This window comes from Mytilus californianus, unplaced genomic scaffold, assembly GCF_021869535.1.
Source record: "Mytilus californianus isolate M0D057914Y unplaced genomic scaffold, xbMytCali1.0.p SCAF_8, whole genome shotgun sequence".
In the NCBI taxonomy this organism is placed as follows: Eukaryota; Metazoa; Mollusca; class Bivalvia; order Mytilida; family Mytilidae; genus Mytilus; species Mytilus californianus.
Genome location: NW_026262734.1, coordinates 38313861 through 38334635, shown reverse-complemented (window position 1 = coordinate 38334635; position 20775 = coordinate 38313861). Strand labels below are relative to the sequence as shown.

The 20775-nt window shown below is 32.8% G+C and overlaps 1 protein-coding gene across 1 annotated transcript in view; it reads left to right on the top strand.

Moving 5' to 3' along the window:
- LOC127711428 (MLX-interacting protein-like) overlaps positions 1 to 20775 on the top strand; it is a 35258-nt gene that overhangs the window by 8213 nt on the left and 6270 nt on the right. Inside the window, exons 6-17 of the mRNA XM_052217479.1 lie at positions 4604 to 4696; positions 5211 to 5299; positions 5856 to 6323; positions 7653 to 7758; positions 8853 to 8998; positions 13307 to 13403; positions 14784 to 14884; positions 15590 to 15667; positions 17373 to 17460; positions 17967 to 18066; positions 18360 to 18483; positions 20036 to 20165. Coding sequence (XP_052073439.1) covers positions 4604 to 4696; positions 5211 to 5299; positions 5856 to 6323; positions 7653 to 7758; positions 8853 to 8998; positions 13307 to 13403; positions 14784 to 14884; positions 15590 to 15667; positions 17373 to 17460; positions 17967 to 18066; positions 18360 to 18483; positions 20036 to 20165 — 1620 coding nt within the window. The remainder of the gene's footprint in view (positions 1 to 4603; positions 4697 to 5210; positions 5300 to 5855; positions 6324 to 7652; positions 7759 to 8852; positions 8999 to 13306; positions 13404 to 14783; positions 14885 to 15589; positions 15668 to 17372; positions 17461 to 17966; positions 18067 to 18359; positions 18484 to 20035; positions 20166 to 20775) is intronic.

The window sequence follows — 20775 nt, the reverse complement described above, 5'->3', positions numbered from 1 at the left end:
ATATTGAGGTCAAAAGGGTCCAAAATTAAACTTTGTTTGATTTCATCAAAAATTGAATTATTGGGGTTCTTTGATATGCCAAATCTAACTGTGTTTTTAGATTTTTAATTTTGGGTCCCGTTTTTTTAAATTGGTCTACATTAAGGTCCAAAGGGTCCAAAATTAAACTTAGTTTGATTTTAACAATAATTGAATTCTTGGGGTACTTTGATCTGCTGAATCTAAACATGTGTTTAGATTTTTGATTATGGGACCAGTTTTCAAGTTTGTCCAAGTTGGGATCCAAAATTAAACTTTGTTTGATTTCAACAAAAATTGAATATATGGGGTTCTTTGATATGCTGAATCTAACCATGTATTTATATTTTTTATTTGTGGACCCCACTATCAAATTGGTTCATATTGAGGTCAAAAGGGTCCAAAATTAAACTTTGTTTGATTTCATCAAAAATTGAATTATTGGGGTTCTTTGATATGCCAAATCTAACCGTGTATTTAGATTTTTAATTTTGGGTCCCGTTTTTTAAATTGGTCTACATTAAGGTCCAAAGGGTCCAAAATTAAACTTAGTTTGATTTTAACAAAAATTGAATTCTTGGGGTTCTTTGATATGCTGAATCTAAACATGTGTTTAGATTTTTGATTATGGGCCCAGTTTTCAAGTTGGTCCAAGTTGGGGTCCAAAATTAAACTTTGTTTGATTTCAACAAAAATTGAATATATGGGGTTCTTTGATATGCTGAATCTAAACATGTATTTAGATTTTAGATTTTTGGCCCAGTTTTCAAGTTGGTCCAAATTGGGGTCCAAAATTAAACTTTGTTTGATTTCAACAAAAATTGAATATATAGGGTTCTTTGATATGCTGTATCTTACCATGTATTTAGATTTTTTATTTGTGGGCCCGCTATCAAATTGGTTCATATTGAGGTCAAAAGGGTCCAAAATTAAACTTTGTTTGATTTCATCAAAAATTAAATTATTGGGGTTCTTTGATATGCCAAATCAAACCGTGTTTTTAGATTTTTAATTTTGGGTCCCGTTTTTTAAATTGGTCTACATTAAGGTCCAAAGGGTCCAAAATTAAACTTAGTTTGATTTTAACAAAAATTGAATATATTGGGTTCTTTGATAAGCTGAATCTTACCATGTATTTCGATTTTTTATTTGTGGGCCCGCTATCAAATTGGTTCATATTGAGGTCAAAAGGGTCCAAAATTAAACTTTGTTTGGTTTCATCAAAAATTTAATTATTAGGGTTCTTTGATATGCCAAATCTAACCGTGTATTTAGATTTTTAATTTTGGGTCCTGTTTTTTAAATTGGTCTACATTAAGGTCCAAAGGGTCCAAAATTAAACTTTTTTAGTTTGATTTTAACAAAAATTGAATTTTTGGGGTTCTTTGATATGCTGAATCTAAACATGTGTTTAGATTTTTGATTATGGGCCCAGTTTTCAAGTTGGTCCAAGTTGGGGTCCAAAATTAAACTTTGTTTGATTTCAACAAAAATTGAATATATGGGGTTCTTTGATATGCTGAATCTAAACATGTATTTAGATTTTAGATTTTTGGCCCAGTTTTCAAGTTGGTCCAAATTGGGGTCCAAAATTAAACTTTGTTTGATTTCAACAAAAATTGAATATATAGGGTTCTTTGATATGCTGTATCTTACCATGTATTTAGATTTTTTATTTGTGGGCCCGCTATCAAATTGGTTCATATTGAGGTCAAAAGGGTCCAAAATTAAACTTTGTTTGATTTCATCAAAAATTAAATTATTGGGGTTCTTTGATATGCCAAATCAAACCGTGTTTTTAGATTTTTAATTTTGGGTCCCGTTTTTTAAATTGGTCTACATTAAGGTCCAAAGGGTCCAAAATTAAACTTAGTTTGATTTTAACAAAAATTGAATATATTGGGTTCTTTGATAAGCTGAATCTTACCATGTATTTCGATTTTTTATTTGTGGGCCCGCTATCAAATTGGTTCATATTGAGGTCAAAAGGGTCCAAAATTAAACTTTGTTTGGTTTCATCAAAAATTTAATTATTAGGGTTCTTTGATATGCCAAATCTAACCGTGTATTTAGATTTTTAATTTTGGGTCCTGTTTTTTAAATTGGTCTACATTAAGGTCCAAAGGGTCCAAAATTAAACTTTTTTAGTTTGATTTTAACAAAAATTGAATTTTTGGGGTTCTTTGATATGCTGAATCTAAACATGTGTTTAGATTTTTGATTATGGGCCCAGTTTTCAAGTTGGTCCAAGTTGGGGTCCAAAATTAAACTTTGTTTGATTTCAACAAAAATTGAATATATGGGGTTCTTTGATATGCTGAATCTAAACATGTATTTAGATTTTAGATTTTTGGCCCAGTTTTCAAGTTGGTCAAAATTGGGGTCCAAAATTAAACTTTGTTTGATTTCAACAAAAATTGAATATATAGGGTTCTTTGATATGCTGTATCTTACCATGTATTTAGATTTTTTATTTGTGGGCCCGCTATCAAATTGGTTCATATTGAGGTCAAAAGGGTCCAAAATTAAACTTTGTTTGATTTTAACAATAATTGAATTCTTGGGGTACTTTGATCTGCTGAATCTAAACATGTGTTTAGATTTTTGATTATGGGACCAGTTTTCAAGTTTGTCCAAGTTGGGATCCAAAATTAAACTTTGTTTGATTTCAACAAAAATTGAATATATGGGGTTCTTTGATATGCTGAATCTAACCATGTATTTATATTTTTTATTTGTGGGCCCGCTATCAAATTGGTTCATATTGAGGTCAAAAGGGTCCAAAATTAAACTTTGTTTGATTTCATCAAAAATTGAATTATTGGGGTTCTTTGATATGCCAAATCTAACCGTGTATTTAGATTTTTAATTTTGGGTCCCGTTTTTTAAATTGGTCTACATTAAGGTCCAAAGGGTCCAAAATTAAACTTAGTTTGATTTTAACAAAAATTGAATTCTTGGGGTTCTTTGATATGCTGAATCTAAACATGTGTTTAGATTTTGATTATGGGCCCAGTTTTCAAGTTGGTCCAAGTTGGGGTCCAAAATTAAACTTTGTTTGATTTCAACAAAAATTGAATATATGGGGTTCTTTGATATGCTGAATCTAAACATGTATTTAGATTTTAGATTTTTGGCCCAGTTTTCAAGTTGGTCCAAATTGGGGTCCAAAATTAAACTTTGTTTGAATTCAACAAAAATTGAATATATTGGGTTCTTTGATAAGCTGAATCTTACCATGTATTTCGATTTTTTATTTGTGGGCCCGCTATCAAATTGGTTCATATTGAGGTCAAAAGGGTCCAAAATTAAACTTTGTTTGGTTTCATCAAAAATTTAATTATTAGGGTTCTTTGATATGCCAAATCTAACCGTGTATTTAGATTTTTAATTTTGGGTCCCGTTTTTTAAATTGGTCTACATTAAGGTCCAAAGGGTCCAAAATTAAACTTAGTTTGATTTTAACAAAAATTGAATTCTTGGGGTACTTTGATCTGCTGAATCTGAACATGTGTTTAGATTTTTGATTATGGGACCAGTTTTCAAGTTTGTCCAAGTTGGGATCCAAAATTAAACTTTGTTTGATTTCAACAAAAATTGAATATATGGGGTTCTTTGATATGCTGAATCTAACCATGTATTTTGATTTTGGACATTGGACCATAATAGGTAAATTAAAAAAATTGTAGTTCTTAGACCACTTTCTCTCTGTGTCAGAAACCTATGCTGTGTCAAATATTTAATCACAATCCAAATTCAGAGCTGTATCAAGCTTGAATGTTGTGTCCATACTTGCCCCAACTGTTCAGGGTTCAACCTCTGCGGTCGTATCAAGCTGCGCCCAGCGAAGCATTTTATTGTGGATTATGTGGGTAAAGGTGAACCACCTATCAAAATGTTCAATTAGGTATAAATTCTGGAGTGTCCATCTGCCTTTAGGGGCCTCGGTGGCCAAGTGGTCTAAGTAGTTCTACTACTGTACAGTAATCATTAGCCAGTCAACACTGAGGTTGTGAATTGGAACCCCGCTCGTGCAGGTGCACTCGACTCCGATCTTAATTGACTAGGATTGTCAGTTTTCCTATCGAATGGTGGTTTTTTCCGGGCACTACTGCTTCCTCCACCAATAAAAACTGGCCGCCACGAAATAGCCCATATGTGGCGCTTAAAAGTGGCTTTAAAACACCAACAATCAATCAATCAATCAATCTGCCCTTATAAAAATGTAATGATTTCATTGAATCAGTGTTATTTTCCTCTCTGTTCAATTTACCATACGAAGAAATTATGAACGATATTCAAATATGTCTTGACATCCAAAAAATCACTGCTATCACTTTTACTATCACTTAAGGAAAAACAATATGTGTTCATAAAAAAACCAGTTTCAATTCAGCTTTTACATTTTGAAAGAAGAGGATCCCTTACACAAATGATAGAAACATCAAAATAGTGGAAAATATGTCATGCTGTACGTATCCAATATTTCCTTAAATATTGCAGTATGTACTGAAATAATTTGTAGCGTATCATTACATATGTTTTGAGCATAATGGTTATAACTAATACATGATTCTGTTTACAGCTGGTTTTGGAATTGCAGACCTTACACAGCCTGGTTTGTTGTCTTTACAACCAACATTAGAAGACTTTCCCATGGATACGTTTGATCTCCAAGGTAACAGTATTTCTTGGTGCTTTCTTTTTAGTGAAATTCACTTTTACAATTTTGTTCTTGTTTCATGTTTTACAATTGGGACAGTGTTTACAAATTGACAACAACCTTATTTATAAAAATTAACATATAACTGTAAGATACTTTGCATCTTTTGTCTTTTAAAAAGAAATTTTTAATTAAAAACAAAAATGTGATATTGAGGTCATGTGATCTTTAGTCTGAATTCACCATTATTGACCATGTGATACCCAAAGAACCAGGATGTAGCTACAAAAGATAAATATGGTATTTGTTAATGCTCTGCATAATTCAGAAAATGTATGACTTGGTATCCAACATTGTATATACTCGCTAAAACAACTGGAGAAGTAGAAGATGAACTTTTTTGATGTTTGCATTAACTTAGACAGTAAGTTTTGCCCTTATTCCCTTTGAAATGCTTATTAATCTGTTCTTATATTGTATTAAGTTAAAACTTTATTCCAAAGTTTTTCTATTCCTTTATCTCTTTTAGATATGATTCAGTTCTCACAAAGTCAGTCCTTGACAAACAACGTGATACAGTTTACTGGTAACAGTAGTAATGAACCCGACAATCTCAGAGTAAGTTTCTATAGAATACAATCACAGGGTGAGTTTCCATGGGAATAGTGTTTACAAAAAAGATAATCTCATTTTCCATGATTGTAGTGGTCAGGGGTCACCACACCAGGCGAAGTGAGCGATTTTGTCGCCCTAAGATTCCTGACTGCTCTAAAGAAGCTATAAGGAGAAGTCTCCCTAGATTTTCAGTGGTTATGAAATTAGTAAGGTCAGTAAATTTAAAGTAGTGCACAGTATCAAGTTAATTTATCATGCCAGCAGTGGTAATACACCAGAGGACATGTCTAGGTTAGTGTCACTGATGAAAACAGTTATGAATCAAACAACTTTGGGATATATATGTTCCATGCTAATGTGGGAATTTCGCTGTGGTGCAGCAATCTTGTTGGCAATAGCTTTATATATCCAAAACACAGCATGTTAGATGATTCTTTTCTTTTCAATATGAAAAAAATAAAATTTTCAATTTCTGATATTATTGGTGATTATTAAATGTTTATATTAAATAAGCACATATTTCAGGGCAAAAAAATATGATTATGATATAAATTAATAGTTTCAGGTACCAGTGCAGCAAGACATTGAAATGAAGCCAGACTTTCTTCAAGGTCAAACTAATACTGACGGTCAGATGAATATCAGTGGTTTGAACCTTATCAATTTATTGTTAACTGGAGATACTTCTCAGCAGTCATCTCAGATACAAATAAACAATACACAAACACTTTTAAATCAGTTTCTACAGCAACAAGGGCAGCAATTGATACCAGATCAAAATCTGCCGGCAATAGTGATACCAGACAATAGTTCGGCTAGGTTATCTGGTAGTCAAGGTCAAGCCAAGGACACAACGTTATCAACGTTACAGGCGGCTCTTTCTGGAAATTTGTCCAATAAAAAGACGAAAGATAATAAATCCATGGTAACTGTAACATCAGCAACATCAACCCACCCAAACAAGACAGGAGGGACTGGAGCCACAAGTAAAAGACAGACTAAAAAAGACGGATTTGTAGTACCTCAGGTATTATAGTTTAATAGATTATTTGCCCCTGTGCAACGCATTGTGGGGACATAGAAATACGGGGCGTCTGTCCATCTGTCCGTCCGGTCTTGTTAGTGCTCTCACATGTACAATTCTTGCCAGATTTTTATAAAACTTATATCATAGGTTTCTTTCAGCAATGTCTCGGAAGAGTTCGAAAATCAGTGCCGATCAATAATTTTTTAAAGAGTTATGCCCCTTGGAAACATTAATTATATGGAAAATTGCATTGTTAGCGCTCTCATGTGTACAACTCTTGCCAGATTTTTATGAAACTCATATTGTAGGTTTATATCAGCAATGTCTCAGACCTGTTCGAAAATAATTACCGATTAAATATTTTGAATGAGTAATGCCCCTTGGAAATATTAAATATATCAGAAATTGCTCTCTAAGATAATTTTAAAAAGTTAAAAAACAAAAAATATTTTTTAGTTGTTGACCTTGAAGAAATAAAATATGTGCAACGCGGGGGACATTGAATCTTTTATTGAAATTCATACACAAGTGTAAGAGGGTGAGAATGCCTTTCATTGTCAAGTGTCAGTTGCCATTTGAGGACTCCATAAAAAGTTGTGTGCACCAACAATCAAGTCAGAAAAGCGCTAAAAACTGATTTTCATTTGACAGCAAAACAAATGTTTGTGAACCATTGTTTATAACTATTTGACTTTTACAATTAGGGAGAATATGACAAAACAGATATGCCAACATGTTTGGTAGACATTCAATGTAGTGATTCCTTGGCTGGTTGTTCGCCTTGGGGAAAACACTTTTGAACACCCATCATTGAATTGACAATTCTGGATGTATACCAAAAATACAGGTCGTAATTGTTTAACATGGCAATGTACATTATTGTTTTATATCTAGGAAATATTGTCACATCATAGTTATTTACTTCTTACTATGGTTCATCTTTGACAAATTTTAATGACATGGCTTAATTAGAATATTCATGGGTAAATTGTTTTATAATAACCTTTGATGATAAAAAACAAAATTGAAATGCAGAGTTATTCAGTAAGAGTAAATAGAGATATGGGGAATAAATTGATTAGACAGCATCCTCACAAAAAAAATGAACTACAAAAGACATGAAGTTTTCAACAAATTACAAGTGTCTATATCATATGGCAAGCTTTAAATTATCCAGGGTATAGAAAAGTTCAGTAAAGACGACCACAGACCACAGATGGTCATTCAACTATACATATTGTAAGCAACTCAATATTGATAATTTAATGGTATTATTGCCAGAAAAAAAGTATGGTTGTCTCATTAATGAACAAATGACTTTCATTTCAGGGAAAGCCAGTGACAGTCAGAAGTAAATCTACAATGAGAACTATTGCGCCTGCACCTGTTGTACAGAAGACATCCTACTCTGCCTTAGAGGAACTTCTTAAAACAGGTAAAACTTGTGAAGGAGAGCATTGATTTATTGGGATGTTATCTATTATTTTGTATTGTAAAGGAGAGCATTGGTTTATAGGGATGTTATCTATTATTTTGTATTGTAAAGGAGAGCATTGGTTTATAGGGATGTTATCTATTATTTTGTATTGTAAAGGAGAGCATGGATTTATTGGGGTGTTATCTGTTATTTTGTATTTTATATTGTACTTAATATTAAAGGTGTATTTGAAAAAAAGAAAGACTATGGTAATGATTATATACCATTATTAAAGATAAAATTATTTTAGTATTTGAAAGAATGTTTTGTTTGTTAATTGATTTAATTTAATTGTTTAATATAATAACTGTTAAAATGGGATTTAGGTTCTAGGGTAATTTCCTTAAAACAAGCAATATTTAAAATAAACCATGTGAACTTTCAGTCGAACACCTAGAAGAAAATTTACACAATTATTATTATACTTGAATGATTCAATAAAATATAACAATGAGTCAAGCTCTTAATTGACCCTGATTTCTGTGTTTTTGAACTGAGTAATAACAGCCACAGGATTTTAGACAACAATCAATCTGTGCTATAAGTTTTCGTCTTTTTAAAAGAACTGATTATTACATAAATGTCTGTTAAGAAACATACTTACAGGAAGAGAATAGAACCTATTTCATTAAGGCCGTTATTTTGTTGTTGTAGAATTTGATTTTAATTGTGTTTTATGCATGTATGTAGAGCCAAAACACTACTGTGGATTCATAATTATTCGTTGGATACCAATTTTCGTGGGTACAGGTGAACCACGAATTTAAATGTTCAACGAATTAAAAATTTTCTATAGGCTTTGTATGCAGTCATTGGCAAAACCACAATATCAAATATCCACGAAAATGCAAGTTTTCCTCATTCCACGAAAATTGAAACCCATGAAAATGAATGAATCCACAGTATTCATCAGTTTATTTGTATTATCTTTCATGGAAAAATAGACAAAAACTACTGACTAGAAAGATTTTCACAAGCAATGGGTATGCAGCTGATTATATCCACAGTGTTTTAGAAAAGTCATTAAAATTTGACTTATTGAACTTTTGCAGGAACTTATCCAGGTGCAGTGATTAGTGTGAAGAATGAGGGCAATAAAGCATCAGCTACCTATGTTTCATCAACTCCAGTCAAACCAATTAAGCCAGCCTTATCGACTCCAGCTCTGTCATCAGTCATTGATAAAACAACTTTACCAGTAAGTAGTTATATTCTAGTAAAACCAATAAAGCCAACTCCTTCTCTATCCCTGCTGTCAGTCTATGTTAATTGATTACTAGTCAAACAGACCCTATATTCTCTATCCTTGCCATCAGCTAATGGTGATTTGATTACTCCAGTCAAACAGACCATATCTTCGCTATCCCTGCTTGTCATCAGCTAATGGTAAGTTGATTACTCTAGTCAAACAGACCCTATATTCTCTATCTCTGTCGTCAGCTTATTGTAATTTGATTACTACAGTCAAATAGACCCTATCTTCTCTATCCCTGCCACCAGCCAATGATAATTTGATTACTCAAGTCAAACAGACCCTATCTTCTCTATCCCTGCCTGCCATCAGCTAATGGTGATTTGATTACTCCAGTCAAACAAACCCTATCTTCTCTATCCCTGCCTGCCATCAGCTAATGGTAAGTTGATTATAAAATTGAGAATGGAAATGGGGAATGTGTCAAAGAGACAACAACCCGACCATAGAACAGACAACAGCAGAAGGTCACCAATAGGTCTTCAATGCAGCGAGAAATTCCCGCACCCGGAGGCGTCCTTCAGCTGGCCCCTAAAAAAATATATATACTAGTTCAGTGATAATGAACGCCATACTAAACTCCAAATTGTACACAAGAAACTAAAATTAAAAATAATACAAGACTAACAAAGGCTAGAGGCTCCTGACTTGGGACAGGCGCAAAAATGCGGCGGGGTTAAACATGTTTATGAGATCTCAACCCTCCCCCTATACCTCTAGCCAATGTAGAAAAGTAAACGCATAACAATACGCACATTAAAATTCAGTTCAAGAGAAGTCCGAGTCTGATGTCAGAAGATGTAACCAAAGAAAATAAACAAAATGACAATAATACATAAATAACAACAGACTACTAGCAGTTAACTGACATGCCAGCTCCAGACTTCAATTAAACTGATTGAAAGATTATGTCTTCATCATATGAATATCAGGCACAATCCTTCCCGTTAGGGGTTTAGTATCATACCATCATAACATATATGAGAAGGACATAACCCGTGTCATGCCAACAACTGGTTTTTAAATAATTGTGTTTAGTGCCGATGCAAAGACCCTATAAGTGAATCAATATTAACGCCAAAATATGCAATCTTTAATGACCTGACAACAGTATCGTAACTATATCCCTTCTTAATAAGTCTATTTAAAGGTTTTGTTAGCTTCAGAGGTGAATACTGACATTTTTGTGCTTTATAAAGAATATTTCCATAAAAAATTGGATGTGAAATACCTGAACGTATAAGAAGTCTGCATGTTGAGCTATATTTACGAATGATGTCCTTATACCGATGATAAAATTTAGTAAATGTTTTGACTAGTTTGTGATATCGAAAACCCTGATGTAATAATTTTTCAGTAATACATAAATTTCTCTCGTTAAAATCTAAAACATTGTTACATACACGAGCGAATCGTACAAGTTGAGATATATAAACACCGTAAGATGGTGACAAGGGAACGTCACCATCTAAAAATGGATAATTAACGATAGGAAATGAAAAATCATCTCTTTTATCATATATTTTAGTATTAAGCTTTCCATTAATGATATAGATATCAAGATCGAGGAAAGGGCAGTGGTCATTGTTAGTATTAGCTTTATTTAAAGTAAGTTCAACAGGATAAATTTCTTTAGTATACATACTGAAGTCGTCATTATTGAGAGTCAAAATATCATCCAAATATCTAAAAGTATTATTAAATTTGTGTATCAGATGTTTCGATGGGTCTTTGCTGATTTTTGTCATAAATTGTAACTCATAGCAATACAAAAAAAGGTCTGCAATAAGTGGTGCACAGTTAGTCCCCATTGGAATTCCGATAACCTGACGATATACGGAATCTCCAAAGCGAACAAAAATGTTATCTAGTAAAAATTCAAGGGCATATATAGTATCAAAGCATGTCCAATTGACATAGTTTTTTTGTTTATTGCTACTAAAAAATGACCTAAAAGAGTTTGAACATATATATTCACATTCTGACTTTTTAAATGCCCATTTAATTAGGTGTGTGAATTTTTTCTTAATGAGAATGTGAGGCAATGTGGTATATAGGGTAGAAAAATCAAAACTTTGAACAGATTCAAAATCACCAATATATGCATGTAATTTATCAAGTACTTCCAACGAGTTCTTGACACTCCAAAAGTAATTAATTCCACTATTTTCGAAGGCCTTATTTGAACAATTTATTATCAGGTTTTTGATTGTACCAAGTGTACTGGTAAGAAGAATAGACAATTTAGTAGTGGAACAATGGCTTGAAGACGAAATAAATCTATATTTGTAAGGTGTTTTGTGTAGCTTCGGAAGCCAATACATAGTTGGGACTTTCATTGTATTTGGTTCTGCTTGTAAAGCGGTAGCTAAAAGTTTATGTTTGTTACAGATGTCGTTTTCTGAAAATGGAGTCAGTTGGAATGTTGGTGAATTGGTGATTTCTTTTTTCAGAACCTCAATGTAAAATTTACGTCAAACAATAATAATATTATTAGCAGCTTTATCGGCCAGGACAAAAACAAATTCCTTGGCTAGTTCTTTTAGTTAATGTTTGATACGAGAAATAGGTTTATTGTGGTTATTGTTAAGAGTAAAATGTTCTTTAAAATGTTGAATACTCTAGTCAAACAGACCCTATATTCTCTATCCCTGTCATCAGCTAATTGTAATTTGATTACTACAGTCAAACAGACCCTATCTTCTCTATCCCTGCCTGCCATCAGCTAATGGTAATTTGATTACTACTGTCAAACCAATCCAAAATTCTCTATCCCTGTCATCAGCTTATGGTTATTTGATTACTACAATCAAACACCCTATATTCTCCATCCTTGCCATCAGCTAATGCCAATTTGATTACTACAGTCAAACAGACCTTATATTCTCCATCCTTGCCATAAGCTAATGGTAATTTGATTACGCCAGTCAAACAGACCCTATCTTCTCTATCCTTGCCATCAGATCATGATAATTTGATTACTCCAGTCAAACAGACCCTATATTCCTATATTCTCTATTACTGCCATCAGCTAATTGTAGCTTGATTGCTTCAGTCAAACAGGCTCTATCTTCTCTATCCCTGCCATCAGCTAATGGTCACTTGATTACCCCAGTCAAACGGACCTTATCTTCTCTATCCCTGCCATCAGCTAATAATAATTTGGTAACTCCAGTCAAACAGACCTTACTTCTTTATCCTTGTCATCAGCTAATGGTAATTTGATTACTGCAGTCAAACTGACCCTATCTTCTCTATTCCTGTCATCAGCTAATAATAATTTGGTAACCCCAGTCAAACGGACCTTATCTTCCTTATCCCTGCCATCAGCTAATAATAATTTGGTAACTCCAGTCAAACAGACCTTACTTCTCTATCCTTGCCATCAGCTTATGGTAAAATGATTACTGCAGTCAAACTGACCCTATCTTCTCTATATCTGCCATCAGCTAATAATAATTTGATACCTTCAGTCAAACAGACCCTATCTTCCTTTTCCCTGCCATCAGCTAATGGTAATTTGATTACTACAGTCAAACAGACCATATCTTCTCTATCCCTGCCATCAGCTAATAGTAATTTGATTACTCCAGTCAAACAGACCCTATCTAATAGTCCTTTCAAAGTGGAAATGGGGAATATGTCAAAGAGACAACAACCAAACCAAAGAGCAGACAACAGCCGAAGGCCACCAATGGGTCTTCAACGCAGCGAGAAAATTCCGCACCCGGAGGTGGTCCTCAACTGGCCCCTAAATAGAATTGTGTACTAGTTCAGTGAAAATGGACGTCACACTAAACTCCAAAACATATAAATGAACTAAAATTAAAAAACATACAAGACTAACAATAGCCAGAGGCTCCTGACTTGGGACAGGTGCAAAAATGTGGCGGGGTTAAACATGTTTTGTGCTGAATTTTTAAGGACTGCTCTTCTTTAATACAACCAGATTAAACAAAATGTTTAAGTTATAATCTGTTGAAAAGCATTTTGATCAAATCTGACCAAACAGAGAAGAGTAGGAGACATAGTATATCTTGGGTTAATCATGCTTACCTGCCATCATATCTGTCTAGGAGATATTTGATTTCCCCTTTTCAACTGACCCCAAACTTAAAGTTTTCAGTAAGTTTGTGCAATGGATAAAGCTATCTAGGGAAATAGCTGTACTTTTTTCAATCAAATGCATCTACTTGTAGCTATAATGTTACATATGATATATCAATAAATCTTGTATGTATTTATCTTCCACAGACTGTAAAGACAGACAGCAACTTACTGAAGTCCAGTATTACAGATGACAGTGAAATGTCTAGTATTTTATCATCTATTGGTAAACCTACTTTTCATAGTAAGTAATTGTATAACAATATTTATTATACCCTGTGCTAGCTAATGCAAATCACATAGTGCATAATTATCATTTATTCTTTTTTGTTCTTTTATTTATGATTTATTAACACTCTTTTATCCTTTAATTCTAAGTCTCTGACTTAATTTTCCAGAAACTTTCAGAAAATCTTCAATTTCTTAAGCATTGTGATTTCCTTGTTCTAAGGAGTCTTATAACAGTTTTTGTCATCATAACATTTCATAATAAATTTCTCCCAAGTTGATGTCAAGAATTTACCATACTTCATAGTTCATTGTCGAGCCTTCGACTTTAGTCGAAAAAGCGAGACATAGCGATCCTACATTCCGTCGGCGTCGTCGTTGTCGTCGGCGGCGTCCACAAATATTCACTCTGTGGTTAAAGTTTTTGAAATTTTAATAACTTTCTTAAACTATCCTGGATTTCTACCAAACTTGGACAGAAGCTTGTTTATGATCATAAGATAGTATCCAGAAGTAAATTTTGTAAAAATAAAATTCCATTTTTTCCGTATTTTACTTATAAATGGACTTAGTTTTTCTGCCGGGAAATATTACATTCACTCTGTGGTTAAAGTTTTTAAAATTTTAATAACTTTCTTAAACTATCCTGGGTTTCTACCAAACTTGGACAGAAGCTTGTTTATGATCATAAGATAGTATCCAGAAGTAAATTTTGTAAAAAAAAAAATCCATTTTTTCCTTATTTTACTTTTAAATGGACTTAGATTTTCTGCCAGGAAACAACACATTCACTCTGTGGTTAAAGTTTTTAAAATTTTAATAACTTTTTTATACTATTTTGGATTTGTACCAAACTTGGACAGAAGCTTGTTTATGATCAAAAGCTAGTTTCTAGAAGGAAATTTTGTAAAAAAATAAATCCATTTTTTCAGTATTTTACTTTTAAATGGACTTAGATTTTCTGCCAGGAAACAACACATTCACTCTGTGGTTAAAGTTTTTAAAATTTTAATAACTTTCTTATACTATTTTGGATTTGTACCAAACTTGGACAGAAGCTTGTTTATGATCAAATGCTAGTAATTAGAAGGAAATTTTGTTTTCTTCCAGTTAACATTACATTCAGTCTGCAGGTAAAGTTTTTAAACATTTATTAGATTCATAAACTATCCTCGATTTTTACCAAACTTGGACAGAAGCTTCTTACAATCAAAAGATAGTATCAAGAGGAATATTTTTGTTGATTTACTTCCTCATTGTTGTTGAGCCTGCGATTAACAGAAAAAGTAGGCGAGACACTGGGTTCCGCGGAACCCTTACGAATTTTTTTATATAACAAACTAAAAGCTTGATAACAGTTTATTTTCAGTATTTTATACTTATTTTCTTACTACAGTTAATACATCCCTAAGTGCTGACATACATGTACCTCTCAGTCCTGTGTCGTCTGCTGGCAGTCCTATACAGTCCATTGACAATCCATTGGATACATCACTTGTAAGTTCTTTGAGTGAAAGGAGGAGTGTGATATTTATGAGACAGCAACCCAACACTTGAGAATATACTCAACTTGTTCTTGCATTAATGAATTAAAAAAAGAATAATAGTATTATCATGATTATTAATTATTATTTTTAGCTCAGAAAAGAAAAATTTGAATTTCAATACAATTATCAACTTTGAATTTCATTCTTTATTAGTTTATTTAGACATCAGTATAGATGTTTAAGGATAAATGCTGCTGAAATTTGAAATAACATCAATTTTATAATGTGCATATGTATAAATTGTAAGATATTTCAGATTTTAAGAAATTTTGTATGCATAAAGAACTCGTTGAACTGCATCTGAATTTAGGAAATATGATATATGTACCAGCATTTATATGGTTACAGTGATACAATCAATTGAAAATTTATGAAATAGACCAAAAAATATATGTTAAAAGCAACAACAAAAAATGCATTACAATTGAGATCTCTGAAAATTTTGTATAAACTTTAAGATAATATGTTATTGCTGTGAAAATTGTAGTTTATTTGATATGAAAAATAAAGTGGAAGAAATATATGTAAGAATATTATAAATACATATTATATACATGTATATATTTATAAAACACAATTAAAAGCATAATAAACAGTTGTCATATCTGTAGTTGGAATTTTTTTTTAAATCCAGCACCTGTGCATTTGATTTCAGGGTTCTCCTACAGGCTACAACAAAGACAAAGAGGCAATACACAGGTCATCAGAGCAGAAGAGAAGATTTAATATCAAGGTTTGTGTCTTTAAAATAGTCTGTGGTAATCTTTTATTTGAAGGGGCCTTAGTGGCCAAGTGGTGTAAGTAGTCGTACTATTGTATCACTAGCCTGTCAACACTGAGGATGTGAGTTCAAATCCCGCACAGGGCAGGAGCACTTGACTCCAATCTTAATTGACTAGGATTGTCAGTTTTCCTACCTAAGGTCAGTGGTTCTCTCAGGGCACTCCGGCTTCCTCCACCAATAAAAACTGACCGCCATGAAATAGCACAATAGTGTTGAAAGTGTCATTAAACACCAAATAATCAATCAATCAATGTTTTATTTGACTCAGCAAGACAATGTTCCTTTTAAAATTATACTAGGAAATAAAAATCATACAAAATATCTGTTTTACCTTTGTCTGTCTGTACGTCCGTCTGTACGTCTGTTCGTCCCGAAATTGGTTTCTGTGTTCTAACTTTAGTTTGCCTTAATCAAATGTTATGAAACTTATACACAATGCTTATTACCACAAAACACAGATCAAGTTTGAATTTTGGTGGTGTCACTTTTACCGTTCGAAAGTTGTGCCCCTTTACAAATGGAAATATTGCTGAATTTTTCGTTTCCGTTCTCTAACTTTAGTTTGCTTCAACCAAACTTTATGAATCTTATACACAATGCTTATTACCACAAAACGTAGATCAAGTTTGTATTTTGGTGGCGACACTTTTACCATTCTAGAGTTATGCCCCTTTACAAATTTCCATTCTTTAACTTAAGTTTGCCTCAACCAAATGTTATGAAACTTATACACAATGCTCATTAGTCCCCTACCGACGAAGTCGAAGGGGACTTTAGGTTTGCTCTCCGTCTGTCTGTCTGTCTGTCCATCTGTCAGGCCGGCAAATAAGTTTTCCACACTTTTTTTCTTCGTGCTTGAAGATATCGATTTGATATTTGGTGTATTTTTTTATCATGACAAGTTACAGATCAAGTTCGAAATTTGTTCAGGTTTAATTAATTTGTGCAGAGTTATGGTCCTTGGACTTAGAAAATTCACTCAAATGATTAGTTTTCCACACTTTTTTTTCGTCATGCTTAAAGATATTGATTTGATAATTGGGATATAGAATTATTACGACAAGTTACAGATCAAGTTCGAATTTTGTTCCTGTCTGATGATTTTGTGCAGAGTTATGGTCCTTGGACTTAGAAAATTCACTTAAATAATCAGTTTTCCACACTTTTTTTTTGTCATGCTTGAAGACATTGACTTGATATTTGTTATATAGTTACAACATGACAAGTTAAAGATCAAGTTAGTGTTTTGTTTAAAAACAATGAGATTTTAACCGATAGGGGACTATGTATTGTCATGCAATACTCTCAGAATGCTTGTTACCACAAAATTCAGATCAAGTACAAATTTGGGTAGCGTAACTTTTACTGTTCTTGAGTTATGTGCCTTTATAACGTTACATGCAAGCAGGGGCATCATCTGTGTCCCATGGACAAATTCTCCATTTATTTTGTTGTTGTTTTATTACAAATTCTAGGATAAAACAATTTATTTTATGACAATTTACTAAATCTAGCTGTGCATCAAACATTTTACCATAATTATACATTTAAAAACACATGATGTTTAGCACCTTGAATATGCTGTTTTATTCGAAATCCAATTCATATTTATATGGATAACATGTTTTATCATTATTTATATTTATAATTTTAGCATGGTTTTGATACCCTTCATGTTTTAATCCCAGCAATAATGCAAAACAGTAATGCCAAAATCAGTAAAGCAGCTATGTTACAAAAAAGTAAGTAAATTTTAAAATACTAGTGTCAAGTGTAAATATTGATTTAAAGATATACAAGCTGCCACAATTGTTTAATTTCATACTGACACATTTTGTAGATAGAAATGCTTATGAATAATGAAAACTTCCAGTAACAATGTTTGTTCGAAAAAGTTAAATTTGTGGTTCACCTGTCCCCATGAAATCCTCGAAAATTGGTATCCCACGAAAAATAATAAATCCACAATAAATTGCAAAATAAAGATTGTATGAATCAGTTAATTGTTGATGCCAAATTAAATCTCGTCAACACAGCCATAGTTTGCCAAGCACTGGTAACACATGTTTTTGGTTGATCCAGTAATCTAAAAGTAGAAGAGGCAAGAACTTGTTTGTTTATTAAATGAATTAAAATGTTCTCATGATGATACTGTATGTATTGAATGTTTGAATATATTATTTTATTAAATCGATAGTATTTGAATATTTTACGGTAAAGGTCATCACTTGTTCCTTTTTTTTTGTAGCTGCTGAGTATTGTAAAAAGTTAAAACAAGAAAGAGCACAAATGCACAATGAAGCAGAAATCTTGAGGAATGAGATAGAAACATTAAATAATGCGATAGGGTAAGATACATATTAAATTACTTAATAGTGCAAAATTTGGCTTTTAATAATTTTTCATGTGCGTGTAGTGGTTTGTGTCATAAATTGATACACAAATCTGTTCTTTTCTATTCCAACAACTGCTTTTTAATAAAGAATGTGTTAAGAAATGACTTAATGGAGTAATTCAAATGTATGGATGTTCAAATCAGATTGGCTGCCTTACAGCACCAACAGTGCTTTGATTTTTTAGGGGTGATAATTGGATAAATTTAACAACAATCAATAAGTAAATGGATTCTTTATATTTACAGACAATGTCAAGCACAACTTCCGGCCACTGGTGTTCCTGTGACTAGGCAGAGGGCTGATCAGCTCAAGAAAATGTTTGACGAATATGTTAAAACTAGAACCCTTACAAACTGGAAATTCTGGATTGTATCCTTTGTAACGAATATGTCACATGCATAAAGTGCTACTTAATACAAATGACATTTTACACTCAAAAGGTCCAAAACCTTATCACAAAAATATCATCTGATTTTTTTCTCACTAACTATTAAAGACTATGGCATCAAGATTTTTCCTTTTTCGATGTAGATCTTTTAGAATAAGCTGTCGGGTAACGTGGAGGTTTTAAAAGAGGAGAATTCACCTTTTTAGAATCTAAAGGGCTATGGGTAATCTAATTGTTCATACACCAAAATAAAAATAACGTTATGTCATTGGTTGAAGTTCCATTGCTTAGTACGTTTTAAACCAATCACAACGTCTGGTGTACACTTTTGAAAATATTACCCAGAATGCATTAGATTCTGAAACGGCAAATTGGATATCCCATGATAATAACTCAAGACAATTAATATTGATATGATAATAATCAATCCTTTGGCAAGTTTTTTATTATGCCCCCGCCGTAGCGGAGGGGGCATTAAGTTTTACCCTTGTCCGTCTGTACGTACGTCCGTCCGTATGTCTCAAAGTTGGTTTCCGTTCTCTAACTTTAGTTTGCCTCAACCAAATGTTATGAAACTTATACACAATGCTTATTACCATAAAATACAGATCAAGTTCGAAACTGGGTGGCGTCACTTTTACCGTTCTAGAGTTATGCCCCTTTCTAAACATAAAAATTGCTGAATTTTTTCGCTTCCGTTCTCTAACTTTAGTTTGCCTCAACCAAATGTTATGAAACTTATACAGAATGCTAATTACCACATAATATAGATCAAGTTCGAAATTGGGTGGCGTCCCTTATACCTTTCTTGAGTTATGCCCCTTTATAAACATAAAAATTGCTAAATTTTTGGTTTCAGTTCTCTAACTTTAGTTTTTCTCTACCAAATGTTATGAAACTTATACACAATGCTTATTACCATAAAATACAGATCAAGCTTGAATTTTGGTGGTATCACTTTTACCGTTCTTGAGGTATGCCTATTTACAAATGGAAAATTTGCTGAATTTTTCGTTTCTGTTCTCTAACTTAAGTTAGCCACAACTAAATGTTATGAGACTTATACACAACACTTATTACAACAAAACTCAGATCAAGTACAAATTTGGGTAGCATCACTTTTACTTTTCTTCAGTTATGTCCCTTTATAACTTCATTATGATATGCAAGCGGGGGCATCATCTGTGTCCCATGGACACATTCCCCATTTATTACTTTCTTAACTAAATAACAAGAGTTGATATCAAGAGATATCCCATTATCACCAGTTGTCCAATCTATTTCTCTTATGTTAAACATTCTCTTTGTGTTAAATAAAAAATTCTGCGACTTGTCTTTTGCACATACCAGTATGATTTCACATGTCCTATTCCTGCGCTAAACTTGATCATCAGACATTTAAAAAATTTTGTATACTTCAAAATGTAATAAAATTGACAAAAAGAAGATTTTAAGGTGAAAAGTGTGAGTGTTTTGTAAATTATTAAAGAAAGTATTGTTTACAAAAAGAAAAGATCCTTGACATTTTATTAGTTTTCAAAGATAATAGCCCACCTGTTTGACACGTTTAATGCCATGGTGTCTACCAGTAGTACAGAGGAGCTGTGTAGAACTACACTGAGTTGGTTAGATCAACACTGTTCCTTGGTCAACCTTCGACCAGGTAAGTCACCAGTTATTATACCCTCACTCTAGGAGTGGGGCTATGTTGCAATCAACTTTCTTGACCATTTGTGCCAACAAATATTTTTGTCACATATTTCTCAGAAACTATTGAGTGAGCACTTTTCAGATCTGTCAGATACCTACTTCCTGTTGGCAGATAATAAAAAAAAATTGAAGTTTTAATATTTATCCAATATTACTGAACAGAGTGAGACTTATTCATATAGGGTCAGCAGCTCAACAGGGTTGATTGTAATGTGTATGCCCGGGCCCCCTCTTATGGAGCATAATTTATGGTTAATCTAGACTTTTTAACGGTTTCACTACAAATTTTTTCTAGTTTGGGGCCTGTGCCCCCCCCCCCCCCCTCCTTTTTCAAAATCCTGGATCTGCATTTGACTGGAGACATAACTATAAAGTGAACATTTTTATATATAAAACAGGTTTCCATAATATTCAATATATTTTCTAATCAAATTAAAATGGTAATTGAAACTTGCATTTAAAAGTTGTAGTAGATTGGTTTGTTTTCTTTTCAAGTCTTTGAGGAAATTGGAACAGGCAAATAAAAACGTGGCAGGTATAAAGTATTGTTAATATCTCAACCC